Source organism: Lipotes vexillifer, unplaced genomic scaffold (assembly GCF_000442215.2).
Source record: "Lipotes vexillifer unplaced genomic scaffold, Lipotes_vexillifer_v1.1 scaffold112, whole genome shotgun sequence".
NCBI lineage: Eukaryota > Metazoa > Chordata > Mammalia > Artiodactyla > Lipotidae > Lipotes > Lipotes vexillifer.
Window position 1 is genome coordinate 1,079,771 of NW_006776285.1, and position 13,054 is coordinate 1,092,824.

The window sequence follows — 13,054 nt, forward strand, 5'->3', positions numbered from 1 at the left end:
AAAGAGTGTGTGCAGAGACGGATGGAAAATTCCACTGTAGCACAGGATCCCTTATGAAGAGTTTCATTTTTATAACTACCATATTAATTTGAGCTGCTGGCAGTTACCTGAAAGGTTTATTACTCACTTTGTCATATTAGCTAGTAAAGCATCCAAATCTAAGACAAAAGAAGCATGTCTATAAAATTTTATAGGGAGAAATGTAGTGTTAGCAGAAAAAAAAAATTAGGAAGTTCACTCTGATTAACAAAACACTGCCGTAGCTAAAGGGACCCCCGGGTGAAATAGACAGAGTATTAAATGTAACCAAACAGTCTCATTAGAAATCACCCAAATCTCCACTCCTTACATCATCCTTCGCGTGGGCGCAGCAGCTTCCAAGAGGGCTTGCCACCACTCTGCCAGAACTCTCAGCAGCACAGAGCACCTCTGGCAAGTGTGATGAAGCAGTGACTGTCACATTCAAGGCTTGAAGGTGGCAAAGAGGGATGGGCAGTAAAGGGTAATACTTCATTGCTGCAAAAACTCTCTTAGTTAACTATGATTTGATTTCCCTTTTGTTTCTGTTTATGGCAGAGCCTGCATCTTGGCAAGGCACGCAATCTTACCCCAGCTGTGCAAAACAAAACTTGTCCAAAGTGTATGTCAGATAACGTAAAAATGGGAAGGTGGAAAAAACGACAGCACAGATATGTAGTGATTTGAGTGCTGCATGAAAATACATCCAAAGGCAAGATGGTTTGGGGATTTTAGAGAGCTCTGGGTATCGCCTCCGATACAGTCACAACATTGTAGACATCACCTGCAAATGATCTGTGATCCACAAACATTGAGCACCCTACTTTGTGCCAAATACTATGCCAGGAAGTTGATCTAATTAGACAAATAAAACACAGTCATTGCATGTTATTGAATTGGACTTGTTCTGTGCATGGATCTTCTAGGACTGGATGCATCAAGGTGTTAGCCAATGTTAAACGGCCCAGAGGAATTTGAGGGTTTCCTTTCTCAGTAGCTGGCTTGGTTTTAGGCAGTGGTCTATTAGAAAAAGTGTTAAATATTTTTACCAATTCAGGCTACAGCTTGGGGGACCTGAAATTAGTCTTTTAATAATTTTCTTCTATGTTCAATGGGAATTGTAATCTTTCTCTATTAGATAACTTATAAAAATATTTAGTTAATTTACAAAAATATTTTCAAAACAAAATATAAACTTTTCTCAGCTTCTTGGGAGAAAGGCCATATTTAAATTTAAGCTAATGTGTCCAATCTATGTTATTCAGGAAGTACTTATGACTCCTGTTTCCCCTTGACTAGCTCGATTCCAACGTTCATTTGGCCGTTGTTCTACTACTTAGAGAAGATTGCCTGAAAACCAGGAGAGAAAAAATCCAATCTAGATTAATAGAATATTGCTTTTTAGCAGCTTTGAGTTAGACGTTAAAAATGAATAGTGAAGCTAAGGTTTTTGTTGGTTTTTTTTAGTGATCTGTCCAATTTAATTTGTGCCATTCTCTTAATAACGTGAGTTAAAGTTGACTAACATTTTGTAACTCATTTCAGATGTAGAGATTAATTTTATCTACATGGAACCATCTAGTTAATTCCCCAGAGGCAGATGTTTTGTGTCAAGTGCATCTTTTTTGTTTATGGGAGTGATTGCAAACTGATGGCCTCCTCCAAATTTTACCAGCCAAAAAGTTTTGTTAGGCCTACATAGGATTTTTGTTTTTGAACCAACATTTTTTTTTTTAACACAAGTCTATTTATTTATTTATTTTTGGCTGTGTTGGGTCTTTCTGTGCGAGGGCTTTCTCTAGTTGTGGCAAGCGGGGGCCACTGTTCATCGCGGTGCGCGGGCCTCTCACTATCGCAGCCTCTCTTGTTGCGGAGCACAGGCTCCGGACGCGCAGGCTCAGCAGTTGCGGGTCACAGGCCTACTTGCTCCGCGGCATGTGGGATCTTCCCAGACCAGGGCTCAAACCCGTGTCCGCTGCGTTAGCAGGCAGATTCTCAACCACTGCTCCACTGGGGAAGCCCCCTGAACCAACATTTAAAAGTTGGGAGATTTCGCATAAAGGCCGGATTTCTCAGCTAATCAAGTATTTTAACATCTGGCAACACCAAGCCCACTATCCTCTTCTGGCAGCAATGGATTGGAACTGAGTATCAGTTGCCCCCATTAGGTGGCCCTTTAATTTTCCCTAGTTCTCACCAGGCCATTTTGCTCCCTCACAGTGGCTTGGTTCTGTAGGTAGTTGAGTTTGAAACTGTTGATTAAAAGCAGTCGTTTCTGTGTGTGCATGTGTGTGTGTGTGTATTAGAAGGAATTGATTACAATCAAGTACAGTATTACAATCCTGAGTATATTTATTACACCCCAAATAAAACCCCCCAAGGAGCAGGAATACCACATTTGAGCCCCCTTCCTTGGATCCATCTTTACAGATTTTTAATGGCTCACTTTCCTTCATTTGGTTATGTTGGCTTCAACTTCAAAATAAAAATCACATTATTACAGAATCTTAGAATCAAAAATTAGATTAGAAACCATCTATGCCAATTTTTTTTTTTTTTTTTTTTTTACTAAGAGGCAGCTAAGGCCCAGCAATAAGTGACCCACCAAAATAAGTGGTTGCAAAGTCAACACCTTCTGACTGATGTTCAATCCTCTGTTATTTCTAGTAAACCATCAGAATGTCACCATTGGAAATGCAGACACATGAAAGCTCAGAAATTTTACTCAGCATCGTGGATCTAGCTTATAAAATAACAAAACAGATCAGCCTGATAGGAACTATGAACAAAAAGCCCTTAAAATAGACTAAATTAACAATGAACCATTTGCTCTTTCTAAAAGAAAGTAACTCGGACTTCCCTGGTGGTGCAGTGGTTAAGAATCTGCCCGCCAATGCAGGGGACACAGGTTTGAGCACTGGTCCAGGAAGATCCCACATGCCACGGAGCAACTAAGCCCGTGAGCCACAACTACCGAGCCTGCACTCTAGAGCCCATGAGCCAGAACTACTGAGCCTGTGTGCCCTAGAGCCCACACGCCACAACTACTGAGCCCACGTGCTGCAACTACTGAAGCCCACACACCTAGAGCTCATGCTCTGCAACAAGAGAAGCCACGGCAATGAGAATCCCATGCACCGCAACGAAGAGTAAGCCCCCGCTCGCCACAACTAGAGAAAGCCCGCGCACAGCAACGAAGACCCAATGCAGGCAAAATAAATAAATATTTTTTTAAAAAATAAATGAAAGAAAAGAAAAGAAAGTAACTCAAGATGGCTTTGTGGATGTTACATTGGTTTGCTAGGGAAGCTACAACAAAGGACCACTAAATAGCTTAAACAATAGAAATGTAATGTCCCACAGTTCTGGAGGCCTGAAGTTCAAAATCGGGGGATTGGCAGGGTTGGTTGCTTCTGAGGACTGTGAGGGAGGGACCTGTCCCAGGCCTCTCTCCTTGGTTTGTAGATGACCGTCTTCATGTTTACATGGCAGTCTCCCTTATTTGTGAGGCTACTTCCAAATTTCCCCTTTTTGTAAAGACATCAGCCATATTTATTTTTATTTTTTTATTTTTTTTGCGGTACGTGGGCCTCTCACTGTTGTGGCCTCTCCCGTTGCGGAGCACAGGCTCCATTCGTGCAGGCTCAGCAGCCATGGCTCACGGGCCCAGCCACTCCACGGCATGTGGGATCCTCCCGGACCAGGGCACGAACCCGTGTCCCCTGTGTCGGCAGGAGGACTCCCAGCCACTGCGCCACCAGGGAAGCCCCCATCAGCCATATTCGATTAGGGCTCACCCTAATTTTAACTTGGAAAAGACCCTATCCCCAAATACAATCACATTCTGAGGTAAGAGGGGTTATGCCTGAAGAGACACAATTCAGCCCATAACATTCTACCTCTGCCCCCTAAAATTCATGTCCTTCATTCATGCAAAGTACATTCCCAACAACCCCCAAAGTATTTCCAGCATCAACTTTTATGTCCAAAATCTCATCTTAAATATCATCTAAATCAGGTATGGGTAAGACCGGGGGTATGATTCATCCTGAAGCAAAATTGCTCTCCAGTTGTGAACCTGTGAAACCAGACAGAAATTTATCTACTTCCAAAACACGGTGGTGGAACAGGCATAGAACATACATTCCCCTTTCCAAAAAAAAAGAATCATAGGGAGAAAAGGGTCACAGTTCTCAACCAAGTTTGAAAGCCAGCAGGACAAATTCCATTCAAGTTTAAGGCTTGAGAATAATCCTCTTTGGCTGAATGCCATACCCTCAGGTCTCATCAGGAAGAGGGGTGTGGCCCTGCACTCTTGGTGCTGGGTGGCCGCCCACGGGGGGCCAGGAAGCAGCCAGCCACTGAGCCACCTTCAGATTCATTCTTCCTTTATTTCAACCTGTCTCTGTCTCTTTCAGTCCAGGCTAGCAGTGTTTCTGCTGGTACAGAATTTTCCCATGTAATTCGTGGGGTTCCAAGTCATCAGATGAGAGGTCTCCCACAGTTCCTTCCTGGCTTCTACTGAGACGGTTCCTTGGACCCATGAGTCACATGTCTCAACTCTTTAGCAACACCCTTGGCCTTCTCTCACATTCTGAGGTCCTGGGCATCAGGACTTCAACGCATGAATTTGAGGGAGACACAGTTCAGCCTATAATTGCTGAAATATTCTGTGCTTAAGCTAAAAATTTATTCTAATTCCAGTGTGTCTGACTGGGGTGACCAGTCTTATTAAAGTCAAATTTTAGACGAGGAGAAATGCAAGTGTCCAAAAGTGAGAGGTTGGGGTGAGGGCGGAGAAAGCAGGTAAAAGAGCAGAAGGGAGAGGAGGTCGGAGCCAGGCCCATGTGACAGAAACCTCCGCCTTTGTTCTCCCCCAGCCTTCCATCCAGCCTATGTCCCACACAGACCCACGCAGGCCTCCAGGGTTCCAGCGCTGCCCTGCAGCCCTTCTCCCAGCATGGGGGAACCACACGTGACTGACTCCCTCAGGGTCAATCAGCTCTTCCTCTACGTTTCTGAAAGAGCATCCTGCCTCAGCTTTGTGACAGGTTTCTTTCTGCTAGTGGTGTGGAAATTATACCTCTGGTTCTTCCAAATATTATTTACAGCTGTCTAATTTTTTCCCTCCACCCCAACGCTGCCAAACTAAAGTAGGTGGGGAGCCATTTTCCCTGACTGGGTCAATGAACACCCCCCTGTTCTCCACCCCCACTTTTTAAGATTCCACTATTGCTGCCAACTCAACCCATCTGCAGGAGAACACTTAGGAGAAAAGAGACTTTGAAAAGAAAAGCAAGCAGTTATTAGCTTCTCCACAGGAGAGGGAACATGGGACAGAGCTGGGACCCAAGTCATGTGTGCTGTTTGAACAGGATCTATGTTGTGTTTTTCTGCCTTTGCCTTGGTTACCCAACAACTAAGCCGTCTCCGGCCTTCTCCCCCTCAACCCTATCCCTCCTCCCTTCAGACGTCCTTATTCCTCAATCTGAAGTTTTCCTTAACATGATTTCTGAGAAGTACTTTGGAAAAAGTGTTATAGATTCTCTGCCAGTTCCTTAGTCACGAAAACCAAACCTAAAAGACTGTCTGTCTAAGGACACCTGCTCTGAGAGTGTTACCCGCGCTCCGCTGCTACCACCCTGATCGCACAAACACATGGTGCTAGGAGCTGGGAGCTGGGGGAAGGCGCGGGGGTGCCTCTCCTGCTCTAAGCCCTATCGTGACGACCCTCCATGTTTCATTCTGCTGCCTTCCCACTAGTTCGGCCTTCTCTATGTTCACCGTTTATTAATTTATTCCATAAAGATTAATTGAACTCCTACTCTCAGACAGACACTGTGTTAGGTGCTTGGGATATAATCAGGAACGAAACAGTTAAGGGCTCTACCTTCAGAGAATTTGCAACTTAGAATACCAACAAAACCTGCAATGCAGTATCTGGGGTTCTTTTATTCCAGCAAAAGCCTCTGAGAATTTGGTGTTAGGAGAAAGGTGTTTACGTAGAAGCAAAAGAAAAAAGAAGTGGGGAGCATTTGCCAGATTTAACTTTAATTTATGAGAATGACTTAAACATTTTCATCTCCGGGAAAATGAAATATCACTAACTATTCATTACAGACAACAGGCAAGGTCTTACCAGTCCGGTACGTATGAGTCTTTCAGGAAGAAAAACATAGTTCTACCAGGCCTGGGTAGAACAGAGGGAGAACTTGAGTTTAAGTACACTTGGGTCTGGAAATAAATAGTTCTTGTGGCTAATAAGCTCTCTATGGGCCTTAAAAACAAAACAAAACAAATAAACAAAAAAGATTTGCTTTTGAAAATCCAGAGTCCTTGCCTTGGGAAGGGACTGGAGTAAAATAAAAGTAAATGAGGTCTCTTTGAAACTCATCAGCTCCACACCTCCTGTTGCTAGAAGCTGGTTACAAGGCAGTCCGGTTGGGATTTCTGTGCAAATTCTACGAGTCAAGAACTAACTTGCGTCCCTCACTCCCAGAGGCCTTAAGAGCTAGGTGTGTCTCAGAGAAGTTATCTCCTGATTTGGGGGGAAGGGTAGGGAGGGAGGTCACTGAGGAAGTTTCTGGAGAAAGTTGTAAATGACTTTTCTTCTTAGCGAGGAGAAAAGGGATGGGCATGCGGGGTGGGTGGGGAGAAGTGTGGAGAGATGAGAGTTCCTTTAAAGCAACTTTGGCAAACCTGCTCCTAGTTTAATCTGATGTCCAAATAAAGAACTTTGCCTGTATTTCTAGGTATGGACGAAGAGAAAGAGAAGCCTAAATTGGAATGAGCTCTAAGTCTAAACGGAAGAGCAGGATGTAGCCACCAATGAAGACTCATCCCCCCACCCCCACCCCGGGCATTGGTAATGCAGGAGAGGAAGCTTCAAAGAAACCAGTGGAATCCGCCTTCACCTCCCTGCCCCAGAGAGGGAACACCTTTTATGCAGAAATATATATGTAAGAATAAAATACAGATATTTCCAAAATAACTTGCCCTCAGTTGTGTTTTAAAGAATTCTTTCCAAATTCATTATTGATAATAACATCTTTTTTCTTTTTTTTACTTCTTCTAATTTTTAAAACTAAAATTGGTCAGTGGATTTTAATTTTTGCAATTGTAATTCCATTTAATCAAGGAAGAATAGAATCCTATTGTGTTTCTTGTTGAGAAATATGTGAAAGTCAAAGGAGCAGATGTGAGCATAGCATTCATGTATTTATTTAGTCCTCGAAGCAGGCTGAAGAATGTAAGCATAAGCCTGGAGGAAACGAGATGGATGTTCCCTATTGCGATAATGTCACAGTTGTCTCAAACAAGGCAATATTAGTAATAATTGCATTGATTTAGTTAAAACCCTGAGTGTATTTGGATCTCATGATTTAATTTTGTGAAATATTTCCTAGATGCAAACTATAACTTTAATAAAGAGCAAGCAACCCCTAGCCTAATGCCTGCATGGTGCATCTCAAACCCCTAACAACACTGGTGTTTCCTTTCTTATTTTTTTTCTATTACCTGTTGAAAATGGGTTTACTGAGCCTGGTTCTTGCAATTTTTTTATTTTAAAAATATGTATCTTTTTGATAAATCCAAAAAGAATAATTTTGTTGAAAAAAAAAAGCTAACTTACAAAGTCTTTGACCATAATGATTTTTAAATAATACTAATGCCGAATAGGTAGTAGAAAACACGTTAAAAATAAATCTTAGAGAAGTATAAGGAAGGAGCGAATAAAAATAAAAGCAGAAATTAAGGCAGCAAGAAAAGAAATAGCAGAATTGATAAATAAATTGATTAATAAATGCAGTATCTCATCTATACAAATAGCATTAAAATATGAAACTACTGATATATTAACTGAAAAGAGAGAAACACAAACCACTTGGCAATACAAGCACAGATGTAAACAAATGTTCAATTATAAAAATATGTCATAGCTCTATGACAACAAATTCTTAGAAGCCAATGAAATTCAGGAAAATGGATTCAATAAAAATTAGAAAGCTGTAATAGACTGATATTCGTGGAAGCCATTTTTTTTAACATCTTTACTGGAGGATGATTGCTTTACAATGGTGTGTTAGTTTCTGCTTTATAACAAAGTGAATCAGCTATACATAAACATATATCCTCATGTCTCCTCCCGCTTGCATCTCTCTCCCACCCTCCCAATCCGACCCCTCTAGGTGGTCACAAAGCTCCGAGCTGATCTCCCTGTGGAAAGCCATTTTTTTTAATGTTCAATTAACTGTCTCCAAAAAAGGAGTTGGGTCCAGAGTATTTTATGAGCAAGTTCTTGAAAACTTTCAAGTAACAATTCTCATGTTTATTCAACTGTTTCAAGATTACAGAATGATGAAACACTTCCCAAATTATTTTTCAAAGTTAATAAAACCCTCAAAACAAAGGCAACATGCAAAAAAAACCTTTTTTACTTGTTTTAGCTAAAATATCAGCAACATAAACCCAACACTATAGAAATCATTTTTCAAAAGTAAGGTTTATTCTAAAAATTCAAGGCTGGCTTAATATTAGGATTTTTGTTAAAAACATTGTCTCAATAGTTCACAAAGAAAAAATCATATGATTCTCTTCACAGTTGCTCTAAGGCATTTGAGAAATTTTAACATTTATTTTTGATAATACCATTAGTAATATAAAAATATCTCATATCATGAGAAGAAATAGTCATCTCAAATACCAAAGGCATTCCCTTTTAAGGTCAGAAACCAGATAAAGATGTCCATGACAGTGTTACTGTTATTTTTCTGGGATGTTTGTGTGTTACATCTAGCATCAAATAAGTTATATTTTGACCTGAAGTGAGAAAGGTCTATGTTTAAAAAAAAAGTTTTATGTAACTATAGAATTGATATTATTAACAGAAAATTAAATGTTGTTTTAAAAAAAAAGGGCAGGAAAGAAGAAAAAACACCATTTAAAAGGAAATTATTTCTCCAATTGACTCTCAGAATGAAGAAACCTCAAGGAATGGAATATTTTTAAAGACTTTCTGGGACAGTTCATCTGGAGCCCTGTTACTACCCCTCTTCTTTAGCAAATAACACTTTCCTACTTTTTGCCACCAAACCAACACCTAAAGGAGTTGACACCTGTGGGGCTTTAGACCTAAGGCTGATTCAACTCACTTATATTGCAGCACATTGGATTTATACATCACTGCTAGGTTTGAAATAAGATTATACGATCAGATTTGGGGTTTAGTTTGGTTTTCCCATGGTGGGTCATCTTTGCTTTGGGAACTCCAGGCCCTGAACTCTGGCCACACTTCTGGCAGGACACCCAGGGCTGTCTCGCCAGGGACAGGGAATGTGCTCAGACATGCCCACCCAGCCCATGTGCTGCCAATGCACCCACTGACCCTTCACAGAAACTCCAGGCTTGTCCTGGAGCAGAATCCATAAGGATGACTCTACTACTTGCTCTATAATCACCGAGTGGTGAGAAAAAAATGACCTGTGGTTTCTCCCTCTGGCTTGGAACCTCTGGCTTAACCCCACCAGTGCTCAAAAGGATGTTCACGCTTTACCCTTTTCTCTACGGGCAAGTGTAAAGACAGCTCCATCATCCACTTTCTTGAGGAGGGGAGAGGAGGAGGAATGTGCTTCTAGCTCCACTTCTGGAACAAGAAGTAATAATTAACTAATGCAAATTAACAGGCAAGCGTTTAACAAGAAATTGTACCAAAGGTGCAGAACAATGAAAAGCTTCTCAAATTATTTTTCAGACTTAATATACCCGTCAAAATAAAACCAAAATTTTGCTTATCATAGATAAAATACCAGCAACCGAAATCTAATACTATAATGAAATGACAATTTTTCATGACCAAATGATGTATATTTTTCTCCTGAGGGACTTTTTAAAAAGACAAATAAAAATGGAAAAATATCCTAAATTCTGGAAAAGAAGACTCCATTCTTAAAGAGGTTATTTCTTCCTCCAAATAATTTATAAGTACTATATAACTCCATTCTAAAATTGCTAAAGTTTTTTTTCTTCATTTAACAGAAGAAATAGGTAAAAACAACTGAAAAATCTTGAAAATGACACATAATTCAAGCATACTTGTGCTGTTAAAACATATTATAAAAATGCAATAACTAAAATAGTGTGGTATGGCTCAAGAATAGAGAGAAAAATCAATAAAATAGAAAGCAAACCCAGAAACAGGTCCTAGAATATATATACATTTATACATGCTAATAATACACATGCTAATAAAGATAGCATTTCAAATCAGCAATGGCATACTAAATGATTGAAAGGTGCTACAACAAATGAATAACTATTTGGTAAAGAAAGAAAAAGCTAGATTCCTCCCTTACACACACACACACACACACACACACACACACACACACACAAAACGCACACACATAAAATTTCAGATTAAATAATGAAATGTAAAAAAAAGTATAAAAAATATAAGAAAATATAGATGAACATCTGGTCCTATAATAGAGATATGGGAAAAGTATGTATATATTATATATAATATGTATAGTTTATGTATAATATAGGTATTAGGAAATTGACTATTATATATAATATATATGAGGAAATTGAATATAATGTATATTAAGAAATTGAATCTTCAGGTCTTGTGGCTGCTATACTGTAGGGTAATTGAGAGAATACCATCTAAGATGCGATCAAGATAATGAGAGCACCATTTCCTTAAATAATAAACCTGGAGGAGAATTAGCCTGGGATGGGTTTGATAATGAACTTGACTTTGGATTTTTCTGTATGTAGGTCAGGTGCCAATTCAGTGAAATTGTAGGGACAGAATCTGGATTCCAGAGAATTGAGGAGTCATTGACATTAGTGGATGGTAAAGAAGTAGAGCTAGCAATTACAGAATGCCTTTTTTTTTTTTTTTGACCACACCCCGAGGCATGCAGGATCTTAGTTCCATGACCAGGGATTGAATCTATGCCCCCTGTGGTGGAAGTGCAGAGTCCAAACCACTGGGCCACCAGGGAATCCCACAGAATGCCATTTTGAAAGCAGACCTGTAGAACACAGTCTGCGAGGGGAATGTGAATCAATTGTGGATATTCCTGGTTTGTGACTATTCTGGGTTAGCCTTAGGAGGAAACACCTCTCCCACTGTCACAGGAAAGAGGAAAGAGACAAAAGTCCTTGGAAGTGAGTTTGCAGGACAAGGGGAAAAGTTCATGGACTTCTTTTTGGTGGCTTTGATGGCTGCAATTTTTTCCTCAAAGAATTGTCTGAAGAGAGTGAGAGAACAGAGAATGGGGTTGGAGTCTATAACATACCCCAAAAGAGTGGCCTAGACTATGAAAATATAGAAAGCTGTCAAGTCCACACTGAGGGCCCTCAAAGATCATGAATTTACCTTGGTGATAACAAGGACCATTTGGGGGTTTCCTCCAAGAGACTTCAACAAACCAGGCATCATAAAGAAGTTGAAAGTAGGTGCCACAAAAGAACAAGCAGGTGTGAGCCAAAGGCATTGGCAAGGTTGGTTGGAAGGATGAAACATGGGGTCTAGAAGGAACTGAGGAGGAAAGACAGAGGACCAACATTGGGACACAGTAAAATGGTCCAGAGATTGGCAGTCTCAATAAGGTTGCAGACAGGGAAATGAGGGCAACAGACAGGTAGAAAGTCATGATCATAACTGTTATTGGAATTTAATGTTTTACGGGTGCACAAGATCATATGATTTTTTGCTTTTTTAGTTAATTTGACATGGTAGTAACATCCCCCAAAGTAACATCCTCTAATCACCAGAGCCTTTGAATATCTTACCTTTCATGGCAAAAGGGACTTTGACATAGAATTGAGGTAAAGGTTTTGAGATGTGACGGTTACCCTGGATTATCTGGTGTATCCAGCATAATTAAAAAGGTCCCTGTAAGAGGGAGCAGGAGACTCACAGTGATTGCAAGACATGTGACCATGGTAACAGAAGCTGGAGTGGTGCAAGGAAGAGGCCACAAGCCAAAGACTGCAGGTAGCCTCTAGAGGCTCAAAAAGGCAAGGAAACAGACATCTCCCCCGGAGCCTCAATACTGCCCTTATTAGCACCTTGACTTTAGGACTTCTGACCTCCAGAACTGTTAGGTAATAAATTTGAGTTGTAAGCCACTAAGTTTTGATACTTTTTTACAGCGGCAATAAGAAACATATGTTATCATGAAGCATTTTTATATGTTTATGTGGGCTAGACTTGTGCTATGCTACACACACACACACACACACACACACACACACACACACCCCTCTACACACAGAGTAATAGCCACACGGTAATATCTAACTCATGTTTGTGACTTTCTAATCATTGAGTGACCAACACTGCTGTCCTTCACTAAGCCAAACCAATTACCCAGTGCTGAAAGCCTGTCAAAGTCACTCAGAATCTGGTCTATTGAAATGGAAGTGCTGAGGGTCATTGAAGAAGCCCCCATGGAAACTTCCAAAGACACTTGGATGCTTTGCCTCCTCATCAACTAAGCAATGAAAATTTTTGAGACAGATAACTCTAATTTCAAGTACAATTAGAAGGATTTTGGAGTGATAACAAATGCCTATGTTAGCTACAGGGAGATTCGCCAGGAAGAGAGGTAGCCATCTTACGTCCAAGCTTTATTGAAAATACACATTTTCAAAGCCCCAGTCAAATCAACCCATGCAGTAATATTCTCTCAAGGGAATTTTGCAAGCATGTAAAATCAAACACAACGTAAGAGCTTTTATACTGCTATCTCCAGTTTTACGTACATGCACAAGCATATTAATAAGTTTGAAAGAATAGTCTACACATAGATATTTGCAAGGATGGAATTCATTCATTATCAAGCAGCGCTAAATGTTCTCGGCCCTCAACCCTACATTCTACCTGAGCCAGACACCTTATTTCTTCATCCCATTCAGGTTTAATATTTCATCCTGTGCTTTTTGAAATCCAAACTGTCAAAACTTCCCCATCCCCCTCTCTCTCCTCCCTGTGCTCGGGGGGGGGGGGGGGGAGGGGGGG

At 40.5% G+C, this 13,054-nt stretch overlaps 1 protein-coding gene across 2 annotated transcripts in view; it reads left to right on the top strand.

The window, feature by feature from the left end:
• AIG1 (androgen induced 1) overlaps positions 1 to 7,220 on the top strand; it is a 236,604-nt gene extending 229,384 nt beyond the window's left edge. The window contains exons 6-7 of one of the 2 annotated variants that reach the window (XM_007450309.1): positions 577 to 594; positions 1,564 to 1,604. In XM_007450309.1, the coding sequence (XP_007450371.1) occupies positions 577 to 594; positions 1,564 to 1,604 (59 nt within the window). Of the gene's footprint in view, positions 1 to 576; positions 595 to 1,563; positions 1,605 to 6,770 lie in introns of those variants that run through there. The other variant, XM_007450308.1, reaches the window with a different exon arrangement.
• Positions 7,221 to 13,054: the final 5,834 nt, after the last annotated feature.